The sequence below is a fragment of the Salminus brasiliensis genome, chromosome 1 (assembly GCF_030463535.1).
Source record: "Salminus brasiliensis chromosome 1, fSalBra1.hap2, whole genome shotgun sequence".
Taxonomy (NCBI): Eukaryota; Metazoa; Chordata; class Actinopteri; order Characiformes; family Bryconidae; genus Salminus; species Salminus brasiliensis.
In genome coordinates, this window is record NC_132878.1 from 17980708 (window position 1) to 18003531 (window position 22824).

Consider the following 22824-nt stretch of genomic DNA (forward strand, 5'->3'; position numbering starts at 1 on the left):
ATATACATATATATTTATTTATTTTATTTATTTATTTATTTATTTTGGTCAATCCATTTGATTTAGGGTTTGATGTGCTAGATTTTGACCCATAACACAGTAAAGATTGCAGCTCACTTCAAAGAGTCCAAAGACTCATGTTAAGATATTTGACCACTATGAAAATGTGGGATTTTTTCATGTCCATCTGAAAATGAACAGTAATGTTTTAGAGCATTTAATAAATAGATAACTCAAGGGAAGAAAAATGAAAAAGAAATGCTCAAGATTATTTGCTAGTCTAGATAAATATTCAAATTCGAGCAAAATTGTGAGCAAATTTCATCACTTAAATTGTTCTACTGATAATAGAACTTGTAACAAAAAATGGTAATGCAATAATTTTGGTTCCATGTGTTTGGAACCCACTGTATGTGCACTGAAGGCAGTGATTACATTGATTGGGTGACTTAAGAGTGGCTGATTTACAAATTGTGCTCTATTTAAATCTCGGTACTGGTGGTAGTTATAGTGACTGGATAGAGTCTGAGATTTAGAAGACGTGACAAAATAGTGTTTTGTTAGACAAATGCCACTGTTTCAGCATTACAGCATCATTCCACAACTCTCAGAGCCAGATGGGGAGTGTGAGAAGGTAAATCACAAAAAAAGACCATGTTATTGTTGCTAACCTCTCCTTTTTAAAAGCTGGATTGCAACGTTTTGGTGCCTCACTAGCATGACTAAATGACTAGATGACTTTGAGCTTAGTAAATGTTAGTGTCAGATGTATTGTGAGAGCATACTGCAGTTGAATGAAGCCATCTGGCCCAGAGAACATGGTTAGACCTTACAGCTACAGCGTAAAAAAAAAACAAAAACCTGCGCACACCTAAAGGCCATATGCTTGTGTCATTGTGATGTGTAACAGCAGTTGCATAGGTCATTGCGGTAGACTGATGAAGATGAGCTCAATACCTTCCACCACCAAGGTCCATATGCAGACTTTCCTGTTTAGGTCAATTGAGAAGTTGATGGAGTACATCTTGACCAAACATAGGGATGGCATAATGGTGCAGTACATGTTTTTCTTTTTCCCTCCCTCTCTCTTCCTCCCTCCCTCTCTCTCTCTCTCTCTCTCTCTCTCCCCCTCTCTCTATTTCTCCCTCTCTCTCTCACAGTTATTTTCAGTTCCAGAACAGCTCTCCAAACACACTCTGTGTCTCCTCTATGGCTTCATGACGGAACGTTTTGTATTTTGCTGGTTTTATTTCCCCTTTTCATATCGCTGCCTGTGTGGTCATCATGAAAGAACAAACAAATCATATCCACTAGACAGAACTTGGGGACGGGGGAGTGGTCACTCACTTCCTTTCTTTTCTCTGGAGGTTTTAGCATTCTGTCTCTCTTACTCACTTTCTCTCTAAATTATTATCCTCTTGGGATGGGGTTGGGATGTGTGTCCTGGCAGGAACATCATACAGTTCATGAGCAGTAGTGAATGAATTTCGCTGCTGCTAATAGCAATAATATTTAATAATAATAATAATAATAATAATAATTAATAAAGCTGGTACCACATTCCACATCCTTTTTCTGATCTTCATATTGAAACATTGAGTTTTGACTGATAGTAATACCAATTAGTTTCTTATTTGAAGCAGTTTAGTTAAAATCTAAAATTAAGCTCTAATATTTATTTGATAATTATGCTTATACTAGGATTGTATCAGTTGATTCGCATATTTGATGTAGTCCATTTTGCTGTAAGATGTTTTCATTGCTTTTTTTTAAGGTATTGCATTAATTGTCATGATGATTTTCTTTTGTAACTGGATAATATTCACAGTACAGATCTCAATATAACCACTCTCAAGATAGCAAGCTAGTAGGCCTACTTTTTCCGAAACACTGTTAACATTCAACACATTTAAAACGAAAATGTGTTTTAAAATAAATCATAAAACAATGTTACAAATATTGAAATAGGTTTATGTTAAGTCTAAATGTATCAGTAGACCTCTGGAACATTCAGTGATAAATCTCTTAAGGCTCTCAGCACATTTCATTCGGTATCGCAAGCAACAACAACCTTCAGAGAGAGCTTAATGCAATCAGATTAATCGTTTGAATCGGTATGCGTTTGAAGCTGAAGACCCCTTTAAATGCTGGCCAAACACCAAAGAAAGAACAGTGGAGAAGTACTTGTATCATTTGCACATAAGACTGTTGACAGGGAGGGATGCCACATTGCTGATATGCTTTCATATAACCGTGATTTGATCGCTCTACTGCTGGCACTATGTGGTCCCAGGAAATGACCAAGGAAAATCACTATAGGACAGTAAGGACCTTTTTTATGGACGGTACCAGAATGGCACGATTAGTGTGTTCTAATGGGATCAAAAAGAAACTGTAGGCCAGATTAAGATTTGGTTGGCAGATTAAGGCCAGACTGTAGGCCAGATTAAGGCCAGACTGTAGGCCAGATTAAGATTTGGTTGTCAACAAAATAGTCACAGTTATAAAGCTTAAACAGTTTGTTTGTCCAATCATCACATTTATTTATCTAGGTAGATATAGCTACACAAGCTTTCATAGTTCTTAAGACCTCACAAGCAGAGATGAGGGCCTTAGGTGTCATGATTAACCACCAACATGATTTAGGAACTGACTGATGAATCAACCAATCATATTTTAAAATTAAATGTATGGGACCAGTTTTGTCTAAAACCGTCACCCTTGGCCTTCTGAAAGTCTTGCATATGTCGTTGTGAATACTAGTGGAAGTTTAACCAAGATTCAGTCAGGAAATGGAAAACAGTGGGGCAGCTCAGTGACACCTCACTGAAAGGGTCACTGTAAAAGACAAGCTTTCAAGCTTTGAAGGGTTGTGTTTAATCTAGTACGCCCAACAATGTTCAGCTATATTGCAGTTAGCTTCACACTTACATCCTACAAAGTAGGGCTTGCAATAATTAGCGTTATTATGCAGCACTATTAGTGTTTTTTTTGGATGTTTGCTACCTAAACAGAAGGCCTGAGGTCTTCATGGTTCACATCAGTAATGCATAGTAGTTTCACCTGTAATTCTTGAGCCACTCTCGCCAAACGGCTGACGGCGTCGCATACATTCTAGTCATCATAACCGCATGTGTCTGGGGCAAGTATTCACTCTTCATTCATTGTTCATTGCAGATGATCGCTCAACATATTCATTCAGTTCAAAAGCTGACAAGATCCAGAGCCTTCCATATCACAATGGCTGGTATGCGTTTGAAGCTGAAGACCCCTTTAAATGCTGGCCAAACACCAAAGAAAGAACAGTGGAGAAGTACTTGTATCATTTGCACATAAGACTGTTGACAGGGAGGGATGCCACATTGCTGATATGCTTTCATATAACCGTGATTTGATCGCTCTACTGCTGGCACTATGTGGTCCCAGGAAATGACCAAGGAAAATCACTATAGGACAGTAAGGACCTTTTTTATGGACGGTACCAGAATGGCACGATTAGTGTGTTCTAATGGGATCAAAAAGAAACTGTAGGCCTATACATGCTTGCTAATTAGCACTATTGCTTAAAACACTTACTTAAAACAGGTGAGACTGGTTTAATCCAAGAAATTGAAATGCTAGTTTATATGGAATGTGCAAGAATACTGGGGAAGTGAATGTAGACATTGGAAAGACTGTTGTTCCACTAGACATTGCATAATTAGGTAATGAGCATAGGTTACTTTTAGGTTCCCTGCGACTTTAGTACCAGTATGTCTGTGGGTTCTGACAGCATTGTAATCTAACTTTGCATTTTGATTGTTATTGTTACATAGCACACATGGCTGACCCCTATTGCCACATCCACCAGACTCCCATGAGATTACAGGCACAGAGAAAGGGAAAGAATCTGCTTATCTATCTTTCGCACCTGTGTCCTCTCTGGCTTCACTCTCATTTTTCATTTTTCACTTCAGTATCTTTCAACTGATTCTCTTTTTCTCTCTTCTCCTTTTTCATATCTCTTTGGTGAGTCCTAAGAGCTAAAATGAGGATGTGAAGGGATTGCTGACACATTATGTTTTGTGTGTGCGCAAGGGTTGCTGAATCCTTTTATCATACGCAGATTATTGTTTTTACCTTGTCTTATCCTCTCAGCCAATGCTGCAGATAGTATCAGCTGAACAGAAAGAGTGTGTTTTTTGTAAAAGTGGACAGTGATAGTTCTGACCAGAGGAGGATGGGTCCCCCTTGTGAGTCTTGGTTCCTCCCAAGGTTTCTTCCTCCAGCTCTGAGGGAGTTTTTCCTTGCCACTGTCGCTGTTGGCTTGCTCACAGGGGTTCTTTGATCCTTCATGTTATTTCTTCTTTCTTCTCTGTCTCTGTCCTTTATTAAGTACTAATTATGTAAAGCTGCTTTGTGATGACAACAGTTGTAAAAAGCGCTATACAAATAAATCTGACTTGACTTGACTTGATACCCAGTTTTTTTTTAGGGCTTGGTAAAGGCAGGTGTCCTCCTTAATATATCTTAAATATACTAAAATTACTTCAGTTCAGTAACATTACTCTTACCGACCTAGGAGCTACCAAAGCTTTTAAAACCAAGCATGTGCATTATGTTGGAACATTCATGAATTATTCAAACAAGAGACAAAACATTCAAAATATGATTATGGTTATAGACCAACACAGATCTTTCCATTCATAATATAAGTTTATAAATGATCCTACATGCTACGTATATAAGAAATCATCTTCACTCTAATCATGGTCAACATCAACATGGCTTTTCAGCTTTAATTCATTGCACTTGCCCTTTTTTTTTAAACCTTCCCTATTAAACCTGAAACCTTCCTATATCCTGTCGTTAAGCATATCCAATAGACAGACATCATCTATAGGTTAAACTGGACTGCACATTTGTTCATTTTCTCTAACTATATCCTGCTTGCAACTTCTCCTAAAGGAAACTGACTGTAAATTCCAGTGAGGACTTCTGACTAGACCTTCAAAAACATCTTGAATATTGGTGGTTTGTTAGTTTGACTAATGCATTGTTGTTGGTTTAGTGCTAACATACTACTAGAAAAGACCTAGTAGAAATGGGTAGTATCATTTGTGTATCCTCTAGTTCTTTATATATTTATTTCATTGAAACTGAGTTTTGGCATTAATACCCTAGTTCTAGTAGTAAAGCTCCACTAGCTCTGTGCTGTTCCACAGGCTCAGCAGACTGTACATACACTCCTGATAAGGGTGACCCTGACATTGATTAAGATTTCTGTATCCTTAAGACAAGGGCAACAATCAAATATACTGATGGTTCTGAAGTGGGGGACTGTTCCTGTTGTTAGCCTAGAGCCCTAAATATCATTACAGCTGTTACAGATAGGTCAAATAACAGACAGACAGGTACAGCGAAAAACAGCAAATCCTGTTTGAAGACTTTGCAAAGACAACCTAAGATAAGAGGGTGAATAAGAGGTTGGTGTGAGTGGTTTAGAGTGGGCAGAGGCCAATTAATCCACAATGCATACTTGTGTATGGTTTTGATGGACATCATCTCACAATGCAGTGTGAAACGGAAAGGGAGGAGCTTCTCAATGGTACCAGGAGAAGTGTAAACTGTCAGAGTCGTAGCTTGCAATGACTGATGTTGCATCAGCAAAGCTTCAACACTTTCAGGTTAATATTATGTGTACTAACCTGCCAAACCCACACTATTAAGACTAGTATATAGTGTATACCTTACAATATTGGTGTGTAGTGCGCAATTGGGATACACCCATTGTGGCAAGTTTGGTTCAGCTCTAGTGTCCATACTAAGCCTTAAGACAACAACTGTCTACAAAGTGGGAGGTGATCAAAGGACTTATGTGCTTTTCCTTTTCACTGAAATGCAACTGAAACGTTACTGACATAGCCATTCAGCCAATGGGCTAATCTTAGTGTCTTGCGATGTTTGTTTATTACATTATCTGCGGTTATTTGTGATCTACTGGTGTCAAGGTTTATGACTAACCTCAGGAAGAATTGTTTGTAGTATTTCACCAATGTGCCCCTCCTGTTTTGTTGGTGTATTGTTTGTTCCTTCTCCCAACCTTCTCAAATCCCACCACAAAAAGTAGGCTTCATAAAAGTTGCATCTATTGTCATTATGTCATATTGCCATATTTCCCATCCTTATTACAAACTGGGTGTTTCGCATGTATTACTTTCATTCTGCCCTCTCATACATTTTGATGAAATTTCAAGGTCAGTAGCATAAGAATTGAGTGTTCAATTTGGTCTACCTCTGGTAATATTATCCTGAAATTGTTCTACAGACAGAGTAGCCTATTACAGAGCCACCATATGGGTTATTCAGCAGCACTGAAAGATGATTGAGAATGCCAATAAGAAGCTGCAGCCAACAGTAGCCTTGACCAGTCAGGGTCAGTGTTCCCCTCGTTTGTAACATGATAGTGAGCTGGCTTTCTCTAGCCATGCCCTTACTAATCCATGAGGAGCAGTGTTTGACGTAAGCAAGGATTACGAATAACCTTTTCTGTGTCCTTCTCGGTCGTCCGTCCTTCTCAGTCTCCCTCTCTTTTTCACCTCATCTCTTTTCAGAAGATCTCCCCGCCATTACCCTTATTGGACATGGTCATCCGAACACTAACAGTGTCTGGCTATGGTGGCAGAAGGTGTCTACTGAAACTGTGGCTAGTGTTAGCATGGCTTTAAGTAGCTTCTAAGCAGTTTTTGCGCTAGAGCGCAAACTGTGCTGTGACAGAATATTGGAAGGTAATAGCCATTAGCATCAGTAGTGGTTACAGATAGACTGCTCTTTAGCGCTGAGCTAGAATCAGTTCTCCGTACCAACAGTACCAAACCTTTTAACCGGAATCAAAAAACGGTACATTTAAGTGCTTAAAGATTCAAAGAAAACAGGGATTTCTAACAACCTAGCAAGACCTAGATTATCAGATCTGCCTCCATCAGATACAAAACTCTTAAAGGTTTTGTCTTTGAGAGAGGAGAAAATTAAGCTCCGCTCTCGCTTTAGATCTAAAAGACCACAGTAAGTTTCTGTCCGTTCTTCTACTGTGAGAACAGGGTTAGTCTGGAAAGGTGTAGAGATGATAAAGACTGCGGCTGTCCTCAGAACAATGGACTGAGCACCCTAGACACCCTAGTCCTTGACGTAATTGAAACTGTTTGGGTTTAAGAAATGCTGCAATTTCTAAGCAAGTCTCCCAAAATGGATGGAAGCTGAATAGAGGCTGCAAATCCTCCAAGACATTTTTTAAATTTCCCAATTTTGCTAATTTTATTCCCAATTTAGTTCATTCCCCCACTAACAAGAATCCCAGTATCACTTAAATACATGTGTAAAAAAATAAATGTTTTTTTTGTGCAATACTGTATTTAAAACAGAAGAAATGGAAGCTATAGGGCGCTATCAGAATCTGATTAAACGCCGCAGTCCTGAAAACTACACTATTTCAGTTCTCTTCGGTAACATTTGCAGAATTGTTCATTCTGAGTGTTTAGTTTACACTTAAATTAGACACATTTATATGATATAAATGTGTCTATGATATAAAAACATTCAAATCCAATTTATAGGGGAAAGAAACAAGGGGAAATCTGATTGTATTCCAAAGGGACCTGTTTCAGTTCGAGTTGTGCTTTGAGTGATCAGTAACTCTTGAGTAAATAAGCCCATAGCAATTGATGATGATCAATGAGTGTTTCATGTAGCTTAACTGGAAGCCAAGCTCCAAAGTCCAGTGTTATTAAACTGCTTAGCACTTTTGCCAGGTCATGGCTTAGCTAATTAGCAACAATATACAAAAGCAAACAAACACATCAATAAGACTTAGAAGGTTTGTGCAGAGTAAAGTGAGAAACTGTAGCATATTTTTAACTGTGTGTGTGTGTTAGAAGCACTGGCTTTGATCACTTCCTATGGTAAAATAAATAGACAGTAGGCCATGATGAGAGATGCGATAGTTGGCAGAAAAGAAATATTCATGTTAAAGTGTTCTGTTTTCAAAGGACCTCCTGATCTTGACATCTTGACCGATACTAACTGATTGGATTAATGAGTGACCGAGTTTGATAATTAGGGATGTCCCAAACTGATCCAGTGACTTGGGGTTGAGGGCTGATTCAGACATTTTTAATGGATCAGGTATGATCTTTTAAAGCCTGATCCACTTCCGGTCCTTGGAGAAAAAAAATCTATCCTGGTTCAGTGAACAAAACACAAAAGAGCTTTATTTGGACTGATAAGTGTGGTGACGTTACCAGTTAGAGGCTAAAACAAGGCTGAAAATGAAATTGTTACTGGAGTGTTTCTGTTTCACCTTAAATGATACAGCAGTTATGTTCTGCTGCAGCACTATTAAAGGTGGAATGTAGAGTTAGAATTAGAAGTTTTGTTTTGGCTGCTAACCTCACTGCATTTATCAGTTAAAATGGAGCTCTTCTTTTGTTTTGTTTACAGAAACAAGGTCGAACAAATTAAGCCTTTCTGCTAGACAACAAAATATGATGGTCCTGGCACAGTGCCCATAACTCTAAGTTGTTATTAAATGTGCTAGAACTGTCTCTGCAAGTAACAGTTCAGTGCAGAGTGTTAAAGTCCAGTGTGGCAAGAAGGATGACTTTTTTAAAATGAATGGATTCCAGATAACTATTCCAAAGCAGAGTGGAATTCTTAAGTATAAATAAGCCCATTATAAATCTCTTCACATTTACCACATGTTTAAAAAATTTATGGTAAAACCAAATTTATGAATGAGATCATGTCCAAAGCCAGAGAACAGGATGTCCTGCAATGTGGTTTTGTATATTTCACTGGACCTACATTGACCTTCAGGCTTCTTTACAAAATGCTTAGTAATTGAAAAGTCACAATGTAATTGTAATTGCACAGCAGTGCAGTGAAAGTCTTTGCGCTTAACCTGTATGTGACTGTGAGCACACATACACACAATGTGAGCACCCAGAGAGCAGTTTGGAGGTTAAGTGCCTTTGTTTAAGGGCACCTCACCCATGAATGTTGAAGAGGAAGAAGCCCACTTCCTTCACTCCCGCTGACCCTCTCTTCCTGCCAGTCCAGGGGATCAAACTGCTGACCTTTTGACCCAAAGTCCACTTCTGTAACCTTTAGGTCATGTGTTTCTTTTTTTTTCTTTTCTTTCTCTCTCTCTCTCTTTTCTTAATACCTTTTACTATAAGCAGAATAGATTCTATATACACTTTATGGACCAATGTTTTGGGACACCTGATCATTCATTGTTTTTTCCGAAATCAAAGGTATTATAGTTTATGCTGCTTTTTGTTGGAGTTACTGTCTCTACTGTCCAAGGAAGGCTCTCTACTAGATTTTGGAATTTTGCTGTGAGGATTTATTAACATTCAAAGAGTGATAGTGAAGTCTGGAGGTTGGGTTGTCTTCACCCTGTGTCAGCAATGGAATTTAACTTAAAGTAGCTATATGAATTCTTTGGAAGGGTTGTCTGCAGACTTGATCATATAGTGTATTGATAACAAAGGGTTATTTGATTTGTAATGATGGTGGAACCCTATTTGGTACTATATAAACCTTTTTCTTTTGAAGCAACCATAAACAAAGGGTTTTCCATATTCATTATGTATGATGTTTCCATGGTTATTATGCATTCCCTTTTACAGAGTGCCTCATTGGGGCTTTTGTCTTTTATAAAGTTCATTGTTCCTGTAAACCGTGTTTCTATAAAGTAAGCATGAATACAAACCAGTCTGTTACATGCTGGTGGTGATGAACATGGACGTTTTTTGATGAAGTTACATAGTTTTAAAGATAAAAGGAAAGTCTTGGCACTATTCATCAAGGTGCTATGCTTTTGTTGCAGTTCAAGACTATTAATTTCTTACATCTGCATACATGTATGTCATTTCCTTGTATAGAATGTCAGAATAAGACCTAGAAGACCAGAACAAAAGATTAACTCCGCAAACAAGGGGCAATTATAGGAGCTCAACATGTTGCTTTGTTTCTAGATGTGATAAATAGCGTGTGAAAGTGTAAAAGCCCATGTCTGAAGGTGTCCTTCAGGTGTCCTATATGGTAAAATATTTTTTTTAAATGCATGGAAATACAGACTGCAGTCTTTAACTTGAAAAAAAAGATCAACTTATTGTGTATATATATATATATATATATATATATATATATATATATATATATATATATATATATATATATATATATATATATATATATATATTTTTTTTTTTTTTTTTTAATGGAGGCTCTTTATATAGTTTAATATTGATATTTTGATAGTTTAATTGAGATATAGCAATGAAGGTGTCTAGATAGAGTGTAGCACTTGTAAGGGGCATGTTAGTTATACAAGTATATATTGCTCTTTCAAATTGCTATTTTTTTTGTATGTATTTAATGCATGAGGTCATATGAGCAGATACTTAAACGTAAAACAGACGAGCTGATCCTGCATGAGCAAGGATACTGAAGTAAGTATGTTATGTCCAAGGCCGGTTTGAAAAGATAAACTGTAGTAGTGTGGAAAAAAAATTATGTATTGGTAAAAATATCATACAAATATAACAATAATATTCCCCCAGATGACCCATTTAAGGTAATCCTAGACATGAACTAACAGGCATCACAGAACAGTTACTATAATACAATGGAACTACAATATAATCATTTACTCTATATGCAGACTAAATGAAACATGAAAAAATGTACATCGATTACCATTAAGGACAAATTACTGTTCTCAATGTATACAAGGTGGTTCATTCTAGGATCATTCACTGTAAACTTCTAGGTGCTGAGCACCCTTCAAGAGGTGTTCCCTGCAGTGCAGTCAGCAGAGATGGCGGTCAAACTTCGCCCAAGCTGGTGGGAGGCGTGGCAGACTTTGGGGCGAGCCCAGCTGAGCCTTGGGGAGGTGGAGCTGGTGAGTAAAACTCTTAATTCCACAGTTAAAAACCACATAATAATGAGTGTGAAATAGTCATTGCATTGGCTGTGATTCCTATTCATTAAGGCTATGCTGCCACAAATTGTATAATTATATTGTTGCTTCATATTTTTCACATTTGAAAACGCCAGCTGCCCTTCAGATCGTTTGAGACTTCCCTAAAACAATAATCTTTCGCAATAATAATCGTCAACATGCAGTGTATGAAGTACGGTCAGGCAGACCTTCAGACAGCCTTAGCTGGACATAATAAAAATGTCAACTGATATTGTTGAACTTTTTAGTATTTCATTAACCTTTTTTAAAATAACACCCAATGCTAATGATTGCTCTCAACGATTCTCAACTGAAGGGTTAGAGTTTTCAGGACAACTGTACTACAGCCTAGCATTTTCGAGGCCCCATGAGGCCTATGTAAGCTCTTTGAAAGAACTTCCATAAACATGTATATCCCAGCAGGCATTATCAGGCATCAGCTGTCTGAAAAAATGAAAAATTGTATGTAATTTCACCTCTGCTAATGTTATGGAATCTGATATTCAGATACTTTGTAAGTGTCTATGAAGGTTTATTTCAGCATAATTAAAGGCTTAAATAGAGAAGTCTTGTAGTCTTTATAAACATTGCCCTTAAGTAAAGGCTTTTTTGTCTTCCCTCTCTTCTGTCTACATTTCTTCAGTCTTGTAGAAGATGTAATAAAACTGTTAATCCACTCTTGTCCCCGTTGGCACTATGTACCTGTCAGTCAGAAAGCGCAGACTGAGAGTCTTCCTCTTGCCAGTTGTCTGTTATTGCTTTTGAGATAAAGTGCCCATTTCAGCACACCCAGACCCAGCGGCATGTTAGATTACTTGTAATAGGGAACACCACAAAGTTGCACGCTTCAACCTGTTTGTCTGTGTGTGTTTGTGTGAAAGGGGTTTGGCAATAAGGCATACAAATTATGTTGATCTTGTTTTTGGCAGTAAAAATATTTCCATTATGACGTGTATGGAAAGAAAACCCTTCATTTCTTGGCACCAGCAGAACAACAAAGTTTTTTAACTGCAGTCAATTAATGTAGCATCTTGCTCTTAATTACCTAGTGTGTTCTAACCTTACAAATCATTGGAAGTCTGAGATGCATTCGAAGAACTATTTAAGCATCTGTGTATGTTGCACACGTACATCCACACCCCTTACGTTTTTGTGAGGTGTTGGTAACTGGTAGTATCCATTACAGCGAAAGAAGTGAAGGAAAGCAGTGCTTATTCACAAACACACTGCTAATAGAGCGTTTGTCTGCGGCAGTACAGTAATATCTATTTCTGCTGCTTTTTGACTTTTGGACATAATCTGAATTTGTCAGTTGTTCCTTATGTTGTATCAAAACGTCATCATGAATGGACCAATAGAAATGCTCCAGGCGGCCAGTTATGCCCTCTTCTACAGATGGCTGTAGAAGGGGAGTGAATTGACTACCTCTTAGTAAAAGGGCAAACACTTAGACAGTTGCGCCACTCTGGCTGCACACAGGCTGCACCTAATACTTAAACTACTACGTGGCCAGCACTCTGGCCTTGATTTCCTTGATGGTCAAAAAAAGAAAAGATAACAGTGATTCTCCTTATAAAACTGCCCCCCCCCCCCTTTATATCTCATTTTTAATTAATGTCATTATGTGCAGTTATTCTCCATGAATTTCGTAGGCCTGTAAGTTTGCAAGTCAATAAATCTCCTCTAGTTCATTTGTTGGGTGAACTTGAGCTCATGAAAGATGTTTTAAATAACTTTCGTGCACTAAAGTCCAAAAGTGCATATACTGTTGTTTAATTTGAATTGTTGTACCCCTGGATATGTGTATTTAATTATTTAACTTTATCAAACTATGGCAAGCATGCTATCTGATGTTATAGGTTCTGGCAGCACCTAGTACTTGCGTGTTGAGTGTTAACAAGGCAAGGAAAGGCAAAAGTTAAACAGTGACACTCTAGATTAGGGCTCTATGTTCATTAGAATCAATAAATGATCTGGCAGGCTGGTCTATCAGGATGTTGGGTTCAGGACTATGGTAGGCAAGTTCTTTGACCCTTTCCCAGGTACAGTCCATCCCCCCCACCTGTGTAATTTGAGCATTCATTGTGGAACATCTGGCTTTGAACGTGACGTAACAAACCATTCTTACTTCTGCTGGTTCATCAAATCGGTCTTCCCACAACATACACTGTGTTTATAAAACACTGCTAAAACACAATGACACCTGCTATCTGTGATAATGGACGCAAGTTGTTGACATACTGGCTCAGTTGTGCTTTAGTGCTTCTGGTAATTTAATAGTCTCATCACATGATATAGTATAACATCTGCTGTCAAATCCAGAACACAGCGATTTATGACACTGTAAACAAACACGGCTGCACCCACGTATCGGAAGTTGGTTTCTGTTTCTGCGTCAGCTTCTTTATGGAATTTGCCATTTTACAATAAATGGTGCAGAAGGTACGGGTGCCGGAATGAACCGCGGCACCAATTAAGGTGGATCTTCAACTTTGCGGTTGGCACATGGTTGTCTTTAGATGTAATTTATCTCTTTAAAATGTTACTTTAAATTAGTCGGTTCCAGTAAATACAAGCAGTCATGTTGACGTCAATGACGTAAAGCATTGACCAAATGTGTGACATTCTTAAACCACTGTTATGTACGTGCTAAACGAACGAACTCTCTTTGCATGGACTGTCGTAGACGACCATAGCATACTTGTGAAAAGGGTGATGAAGACCATGGTATTCTCAGGACTGGAAGGGTTTTGTCTCACCCTTCTTTACAGCTACAGCAAGCAGCTAATTGAATCATTGAATCATCTCAGTGTGCTTGTATGTGGACTTTTATTTGAGATATAAGGATTTCTCTTGGTTTTGTCTCTCTCTGTTGGTCACTGAGTATACTCTTAAGAATACACTGACGCTGGAAAAGAACCACTTTTGGTTCGATAAATCGAGGTGAGTGGGAAGAACCTTTTAAATAGTTATAGTTAATAGTTAAAAATCTTTATATTAAGGGAAGATTCTTTAGACCTTTAAAGGCTCCCTAAACTCAAATATGGTTCTTTTTGGAACCAAGTGTTTTTTCTGTGGTATCACTCAACCATTTGAAGTGCTTATTCTGTATTTATATTATGACTGAAGACAGCAAACCGGATGCTCCTTAATTTTCAGTGGAGCAGCAATGGAAAATCGGTCACTGCCAGCGGCAGTGCCAGCATACCGCAGCAGTCAGTGGAACACTCCATTTACGAGAGCTGACGGCTGCAGTTTTGATATAAACCGGATGTTTTTGTTGTTTTTTTTTTTTTTCTTTCCAGATACAAAGAGGTTGAATGCCTGTAATTGTAGTCCATGCAGGTTTTCATAAGTAGTGAAATATTTAGAAGCAATTGCCTTTTTTTATCAGCACATTCTTCATTATGAAGATATTTTACTAAAATATGTATAGTAACATGCAGATTAGACTAAGAAATGCAGTGGCAGACAGTGAGGGAAAATACATTAGACAGTGAAATTGAAATTGAATGGAATACACTGAATATGTACCAGAAAATGCAGGATGTTATTATTCCTGATGATAATATTTCTTTATTGTTTACATTTAAACCAGTAGATGTCTTGAGTTTTCCTGAGTTTCCTATGTTTCCTCTCAAGTTCTTGCCTTTACTTAACTTAAAAAAGGCTCTGGTCTAATTTGCCGTAAAGCTGATTTGTTGAGGAAAGAGAAATAGTTAGCTAGAGAAATAATTCAGAATTGAATAGAACACTGTGTAGGCTATTGCTTTCCGGCACAAGACCAAATTTGCTCTCATTTGTGAAACTTTTCTGTAGGAGACTCTGTTTATCTGCTTTTACGGCAAAAGCACCATCACCATTGCAACGTTGCATGCCACTGTTGGTCACATATGGTCGCTGTTTTACAGGAATTCACAGATAATCCGTGATCTGATAGCCCACTCCCACAATTTGGGACGCACATGAACATGTCAAAATAAAACTCACTAAAACAAGTGAACAGACAGACCATGTCAAAAATAAAAATAACTAATTTAAACAAAGCAGTACTGTCCCACATCTTTCTTGCTGATTGGAAAATGAGTCAGAAACCATGATTCGATCTGAACCAGGAGTTTGGTGATCTGTTACGCCACTAGGAGCAAATCATTAAAAAAAACTTTAACCAAGCTATGGGAGGCAGTGGTAGCAGCTAGTAGGTAATGCAGTTAGGTACCAAGCAATAAAGTGTGTACTCTTACTTGTGTGCTAGTTTCTTATTAGATGAAATAATGTGATTTTGGCCAACAGTTTGTAGAGCTTACAAAACCTTCCAACAGTTGCTTTGAAAGTTTGTGGGCAGAGCATGGAAAGATCATCGGAGAGTATTTACTGTCAGAACACTTTGGAAAGATGAACAGCGGCTTCTTAAAAGAACAGGCCTGCTTCTTGGACTTACCGCGATCTAATAGGAGTCAACATTGTCATGATTTCAGAACAAATGTTTTTCCTGTTCTCTGCTAAACCTATTGCTTTAAAAGCCATCAAACCCTTTTTATTTCTCATTAAACGTTGCCCTGCTTGACGAGTGACAGACTCTTGGCTATAGCGCATGCTGGCTCTGCCTGTTGTATTGTGTTGCTCTCTTAAGGAGTGATACATGATCTAGTGTTTCTAGACAAGATCCTAACCCTCCTTCTGTTGTAATGTGAATTGTATTGGCCTATTAAGAAGCTGGAATGGCTCAGTAAATGGTCAGCATTGTTTATTTCATTGTTTCAGGCAGGACTTTATATCTTTTTCTCTCGTCTCTCTATCATTTTTGTCTCGTGACTTAGCAAGTGGTTTGTATAAATGCATTAGTATTGGACATGGTAAGGGAATGGCTGTAAATGTGCTTGACTTTAGAACCAACTGAAACTTCCTTTTTTGAAAGGAGAGCTATTAAGCCATTTGAAGACATGAGCCCATCCGTGTAAAATAAATGTTTAGTTTTACGTCAGAGATGCCTCTGTGCTTATGGGAATTGTGTGGTGAGGCGAGCTGTTGGAAGGCAGTTGACTTGTATTTGTTCAGTGTGTGTGTGTGTTCTGAATTCAGTAATTTATGCTATATTTTGTGAGATGTTTGTCGAAGTACTGTGAGAAACATCTTTCATAATATGGTTCCATATGTGACCTTTATATCTGGTAAAATGTCAAGGGATAATATAAATTTTCTCATGTCTGTTTTCTTTGCATACCTTCACATCACTCAGCAGATAGTAACTGAGATCTGGTCTCTTATGTATCACGTGTCAGAGGAGCACTGATCTAGGCACAGATATTTCTTCAGCCATGCAGTCTAAAGCTGATTAGAGCCCATTTTTTTATCATGGTGTTATAATATGCCTAGGCCTCTTCTGGGTATCTTAATCCTGTCTTAGATATGCTGCTCTCTGTGGCTTAGTTTGACTTTCCAGATATCCTGCATTTGTTGGATTTTACTTATCCTTCGAGTTTTACATGCCCATTTTTCAACCACTATACTTTGACGATGGTGCTTTTAGGGTTTCTATATGTAAGCTCCTGTTGTGATAGGCTGGCCTGTGTCGTGCCTCATTTAAAAATCATGGCCAGGTTAAAACGCTCAGTATGGGCTGTGTAAATAAGCTGTGTGAGCTCTTTTTTTTTTAATCAACACAGGATGAAAACTTTACACATATGGTCAAATATACATACACCCTTATAGATTATAAATTCAGTAATGCTAAAAGTACAAAAACGTTTACTTGCCAAGGCCAAGCCCTTTTAACTTCTGAAAATGATGATTGTTGAATTACATAAGATGGCAATGTCTTTCTGAGCCATTTCTAAAGGACTGCAGATTCCAAGACAGTTGTACAAGAACAGTTGTACACATGTTATTGAGAGATGTAGCCAATGGTCCAGGTGAAGACCGAAACTTTCACCTCCAGCTGAAAGTAAAATTAATTTTATATCAAATATTTCTATCAAATATTATAATTTTTTTTTTTAAACTCCATTTTATGTTGTGCACAAAAAAAGTTGACCAGCTGTTGATACTCCAGTGGAGGTTAAAGTGTACTAAGTGTACTATAAATTGGGACCCAATATTTTTTGATTGTGTAATAATATCAAGGTTCATTTACATTCATCAACCTTCACAGAAACATTCCCATCTAATTAATTTCACGCTGTAAAATTCAGTTATGAGGTTGTTATCGTGTAAGGCAGATGTGGCCTCTGAAAGCAACACCCGCTAATGCAGGCGGCTCAATTACTGGTGAGTGAGTGAGAGAGTGTGATGGACATGAGGTGAGGATAGTAGACAGCTCCACAGCTAACGATGGATGCCCTCAACGTGATAAGCCAGTAAATCGCCCACAGTGCACAAGGAAAATGAATGTTCAGCTTCAGGAGCCATTACCAGTCACGAAGATAAATTACTTCCCAACTCATTTCCATAAGAGGTGATGTACCGTGTCTTGAGTTATACAAAAAAAATATAATAATAAATGGACCAATATAAGCAGTTCACATTATACTATATGGGTAAAAGTATTGGGACACCTGCTCATTCATTGTTTCTTCTGAAATCAAGAATATTAAAATTTTAAGTTTTTAAAAACCCTGCTTTTGTTGGAGTAACCGCTTCGACTGTCCAGGGAAGACTTTTTTCTAGATTCTGGAGCATTGCTGTGAGAATTTGATTGCAGTCAGCAACAAGAGTTGTTTAGTGAGGTCAGGATGTTTGGATCCCAACTCTCCACTCCTTCCCAAACGTATTGGATGGAGCACTGTCTTTCCAGAGGGCGCAGTTCCACTGCCCTCTCCAGTTCCATACTCCTCTAGCCCACACCTAGCATTAGGCATAGTGCCAATAGGTTAAGGTTTCTCTCAGAGAGTCCTATTCTGTTTGCAGTACTTCTCTACAGAGACTAGACCAGCTTTGTGTGTGTGGGCATTTGCACATCTGCGTCGGTAATGGGTGCAACTTAAAGTGATTAAAAACATACAAAAAATAAATCTTATTTAAAGATATAGACTGTAATTATATGTTTATAGAGATTTCATATCTACCTCAAAATGTGATTATGGCTAATATCTGTATTATTTAATTGAGCAGTTTTACAGACGTAATACTATGCTTTTCGTTATTATTGACACATTATTAACATGGCTTCTTTCTGATGATCTGCAATTTTGTAATGTTCCTACATGATACAGGATACTAATTGTTCATTCGACAAAATTGTTCTGCCTCCATACTTGTTCTATGTTATTAATGTTTCATGTTTGCACAGCTTTTAAGCTTTACAAATATCCACTCATTCTGTCCACAGCAGTTTAGCCTCACTCATTTATCCTGGGGTTATAAATATACAAAAAATATTTGAGTGTTTTTTGACTGAGGAACAATACTGGCCAGCCAATCAGAATAAAGCTTATTTACATGTATCGGTCATAAAGGCACAGTAACTAATGCAGCCTGTTTAATTCTAAGGGATATATTGAGGCCGGAAAAAATGTAAAAATTCATTTGAACACATTAGTGCATTGTGCAGAGACCTGATCTGAAAGGCTTGAAATACTATACTATATGTCCAAATGTTTGCGGACACCCCTTCTAGTGATTGCATTCAGCTATTTTAGGTTGCACCCATTGCTGATGCACACATACAAATGCACAAACACACACACACACACACAGTGTCTAGTACCTGTAAAGTACTGGAGCAGATAAACTATTGGCACCTAATTCCTATTCGACTGGCAGGGACTAGAGGAGTATAAAGCCCCCCAGCATTGAGCTGTGCTCCATCCAATACTTTCAGGATCAGTTTGGGATGAGGGAACATTCTGATCTTACTAACACTCTTGTCACAGGATGCAATCAAATTATCACAGCAATGCTCTATAATCTAGTAGAAAGCCTTCCCTGGACAGTAGAGACAGTTACTCTAACAAAATAATTATTTTTTTTAAATAGATATATATACCATTGATTTGAGAAGAAACCATAAACGAGCAGGTGTCCCAATACTTTTGTCTATATAATATGTTTAACTATTGTTTCTAACATGTATCAGCTTTGGCTAACATGAGACAGATGAGTCTTACCGGGTGAGGGATGGTTAATGCCATGTTCTTTAAGAAGAGAGCTGACATCAGCAGCTTTGTGGACAGCTGTATGAGAATTGGAAGCTACATAGATGTTTATCGAATGAGATATGGGATAGAGGTGTCTACTAGATATCACTGAGAAAGTGGAATGGGTCGTGCTGACAGGATAAGTTTGATTTAGAGATCTGCTCTGAGCAGATCAAAGGCGGGAACAGAGGATGTGGTCAGCAACTTTAGTGGGTGTTGAAACATGGTTGAGAAGAGGTGGTAGATTTTATTGATGTAGACTCTAAATTATGGCAATGTATTAACAGCAGAAAGACCAGCTTCAGCTGGGAGTTTGGAGGTTCTACTAACATACTGACAAAGATGACATCTTGGTGTACGTTATATGCATTATATAGTATTCCATCTAATTTTGCTTATGTTTAGAAAGAAGGGATAAACTAATTAGATATTAATGGCCTACAAAAACTGAGATAAGGGCACATTAGACAAATGGCTCCGGTTAAATGGTCATTGACGTGCTTGCTGACGCAGGATTCAGGTGTCAGGAACAGCAAACCTAAATAGATCAACAAGTGGAGGAAGTGTAGTACACATTACAGGCACACATTTAATTACTACCCGTATTTATGGTTGCTGTTGTCCAAGGATCCACATGTAAAAGTTATTTCTTCTAAAACTTGGTGATATTCAACATGACCTACACCTTCATGTCATGGAATTACTCCTATGTTTTCACTGTCCAGTGTTTGGTTTGGTGTGGGTGTGAAAATTATTTCACATATTTCCAGGATCCTACTCTTGCTTGGAAGGCCAGAACCTCTCCTGAGAGTTAAACAAAGAAGAGAAGTTGAATTTCCCAGACAGAATCTGAATTTCTAAACAAATGTCTTTGGCTATTTAAAACACAAATGGTTCAAGAGACAAGGCCACATGCTAGGCAAGGTTTTAGGACCAGTGTCTCCCAGCAAGAAGTTCAACAAGCCTAGCAGGTATTAGAATAATATTGCCTGTCGGCTCAGCGTCACTGATAGGAACTGTGCATTTGTAGTGGAAGTCTTCCAACTCCTGGGGCCGTTTTTATTTATCGTCAGATAGTACAAGCTTAGTTTTTTTCCTTCTAATTGCAGTAAAGAAAGCCAACCTTTGACTTTCCCTCTGCGCTTGACTTTGGGGAAATCACGGTTTCCAAAGAATTTTTAAAAATGTGTGGGGAACGTTTCCGCCAGCGTACACTTGAACCATCTGTATGACTTGATGGCTGAAGTCTACAAAACTCTAGATGTCTAGAGTATCGAGCCCAAGTTTTTAAATCTGGACCTTGAATCCAGTTTCCATCCCTGGAGGCTCATGGTGGGTCATGCTGTGCCTCTTACATGTCATACACTGGCACCACAACTTGCCTGAACTACACAAAGCATTTCCTGTAGTGAGACATGGGAAAATCTCCAGCTCTAGGCTTGATGTGTGAGACAGTTGCAGCAAATGTCTGGACCTGATTCTCATCATATGTATCAAGTGGGAGTTCTCTTTTACTACAAATTCTTTGTTTGTATGTTCCAGGCGGTGCGGTCCTTCCAGGTGGCAGTGCATCTACATCCACTAGACCGCCCCCTGTGGGAGGAAGACTTGAGCTGGGCCTTGCGCCTCCGGGAACAGAAGCGTGCCGCCCAGCGGAAAGCTGCCCATGAAGAAGAGGCTAAGAGGCTCTTGGATGAAGCCCCCGAACTGCAGCAAGATTACGAGGACTTTGAGAGCGACGAGGTCATCGCTGCCTGCACAGCAATAGCAGAGCGGCAGAAAAGATGCGAGAACCTACAGCGGACGGCCGTCGTCGTGGACACTCGTGGCGTTGCCACCGACTTGGCGATCGGGGATGATGACAGACCGGCCTCTTCTTCAAAGAGCGTTTTAGTGAAAGCAAGAGTGGTTTAAGTAGAGACTGGAATGCTTTTCTTTCCAATATTTATGTATTGTTTTAGAATCACTTGCATGGACTTTTTACCTCATAGAGGGTAGATTTGGATTTGGATCATGTTTTCATTTTTTTTGTGTCTGTTTTCTGAAGTGAAAAACACATTTGATTGTCGAAATCGAGTACATGACTGCTTTTGAAACCACGCTTTACCACATTAAACCATGTTAAAAAAGAAAGTTGAAAAGACATCCACGTGTAGCTGTAGAAAAGATGACCAGCCAAGTAACAGCAAAATATATATATATATACTGACCCCCCACATTCCCACATAAAAACAATAGAGGCCAATAATACAGTAAGAGATGACCTGATTTCCTAAAGGTATAACATTAAACATTTTGCACATTTCTTTAATATATTCAATATATTTTTTAGAATAATTAAAGTTTGTATTTTGTTTGTCTTTTTTTTTGTTTGTTTGTTTTGCAGCAGTTTTATAATTAATTCTTAAGTCATTAATAATCAACCCATTTTTTCCTTGCTAGTTCTGTGAGATTCTTGGTGTTCTTCTTCCATCTTGCTGCACTGCTCTTTTGAGGTCTATCTACAGATTTTTGTTTATCCTGCTGAAGAAGCCAATCCTCTTTTCATCATCAGCTTTTTACTTTTTGCTTGTATTTGTTTGAATCCACTCTTCCCTCTGTTCTCAGTGCCACTGGCTGCAGCACAAGCCCAAAGCATGATCGATCCACCCCTATGCTTAACAGTTGGACAGGTGTTCTTTTCATTAAATTTTCCAGCCTTTTTTTCCTCATTGTGGCCAAACAGTTCTATTTTAACTTCATCAGTTCACATGACTTGTTTCCAAAGATGTTCCTTTGAAAAGGCTTTGATTTGCCTTTCTGGCAATCCTACGAGCAGTTCCAGAAAATTGTCCTGGTTTTCCAAACCCTCAGCTTGACCTTGCCCTTTCTTAATTACATTACGAACTTGAGGAAACTGCTGTCTGCGAATGCTTTGCATCCTGTTATTGCCTTCTCTTTAATTTTGACATGGGGTGCCCATACATTTACATGCCCATTTGTTAGGAAGGTAGCATGACTGACTTCAAATTTGAAGCTCATTGAGCAATTTACATGACCAAAGGTAAAACACAGGTTGTTTGGACAACAATACAAAAAGTTTAATACCTTTAGGTCCCTTTCCAGTGAAGTATATGATCTAAGCATCTGTCCCGAAAGCTTTTTTTTGTTTTTTTTGTTATAAATTTCCAGAATAGAACAGTCTAAGCATTCACAGTTTGCGTAGTTTAACAGTTTAGGTGCTGGAAGTCAGTATGTTTTTGGACGTCTTTTCAACTTTTGTTTTTAACCATTATAAGATGATTTAACCATTAGCAGATGATTTCAAGTTTACAGTTACTGAATGTTCTCCGGAAATGTCTCATATTGCAGTTTAGTGTATGTAGTGTATTGTTGTGTTACGCCTAACGTGTTAATAAAGTATTAAAATTAAGTTTAATGCTGAGCTCAATCAGCCGTTCAGAGTGGATGAAGATTTAAAGTGAGCTCAGGATTGCTCTTGGAAGCTGTCTGTTTCTGACATACCAGTGGTCTGTTTTGTTTTGCGTCAGCTTTTGGACCTCCTGCTTCTCATGAGGCAGATTTGACCAGGAATGTCGCTATTCCCAATCTGCACTTGAGCCTTTCCATTTTACTTGAGACCCCACATGGGAAGGCAGCGCTGTTAAAGTACTACACGGTGACTTGCCAGGGCCGAGCGGGAAT

At 38.3% G+C, this 22824-nt stretch overlaps 1 protein-coding gene across 1 annotated transcript in view; it reads left to right on the plus strand.

Annotated features, from left to right (window-relative positions):
- ttc33 (tetratricopeptide repeat domain 33) overlaps positions 1-22558 on the plus strand; it is a 40444-nt gene extending 17886 nt beyond the window's left edge. Inside the window, exons 4-5 of the mRNA XM_072673824.1 lie at positions 10814-10945; positions 20683-22558. Of these exons, the coding sequence (XP_072529925.1) occupies positions 10814-10945; positions 20683-21054 (504 nt within the window). The 3' untranslated portion in view covers positions 21055-22558. The remainder of the gene's footprint in view (positions 1-10813; positions 10946-20682) is intronic.
- The last annotated feature ends 266 nt before the right edge of the window (positions 22559-22824 follow it).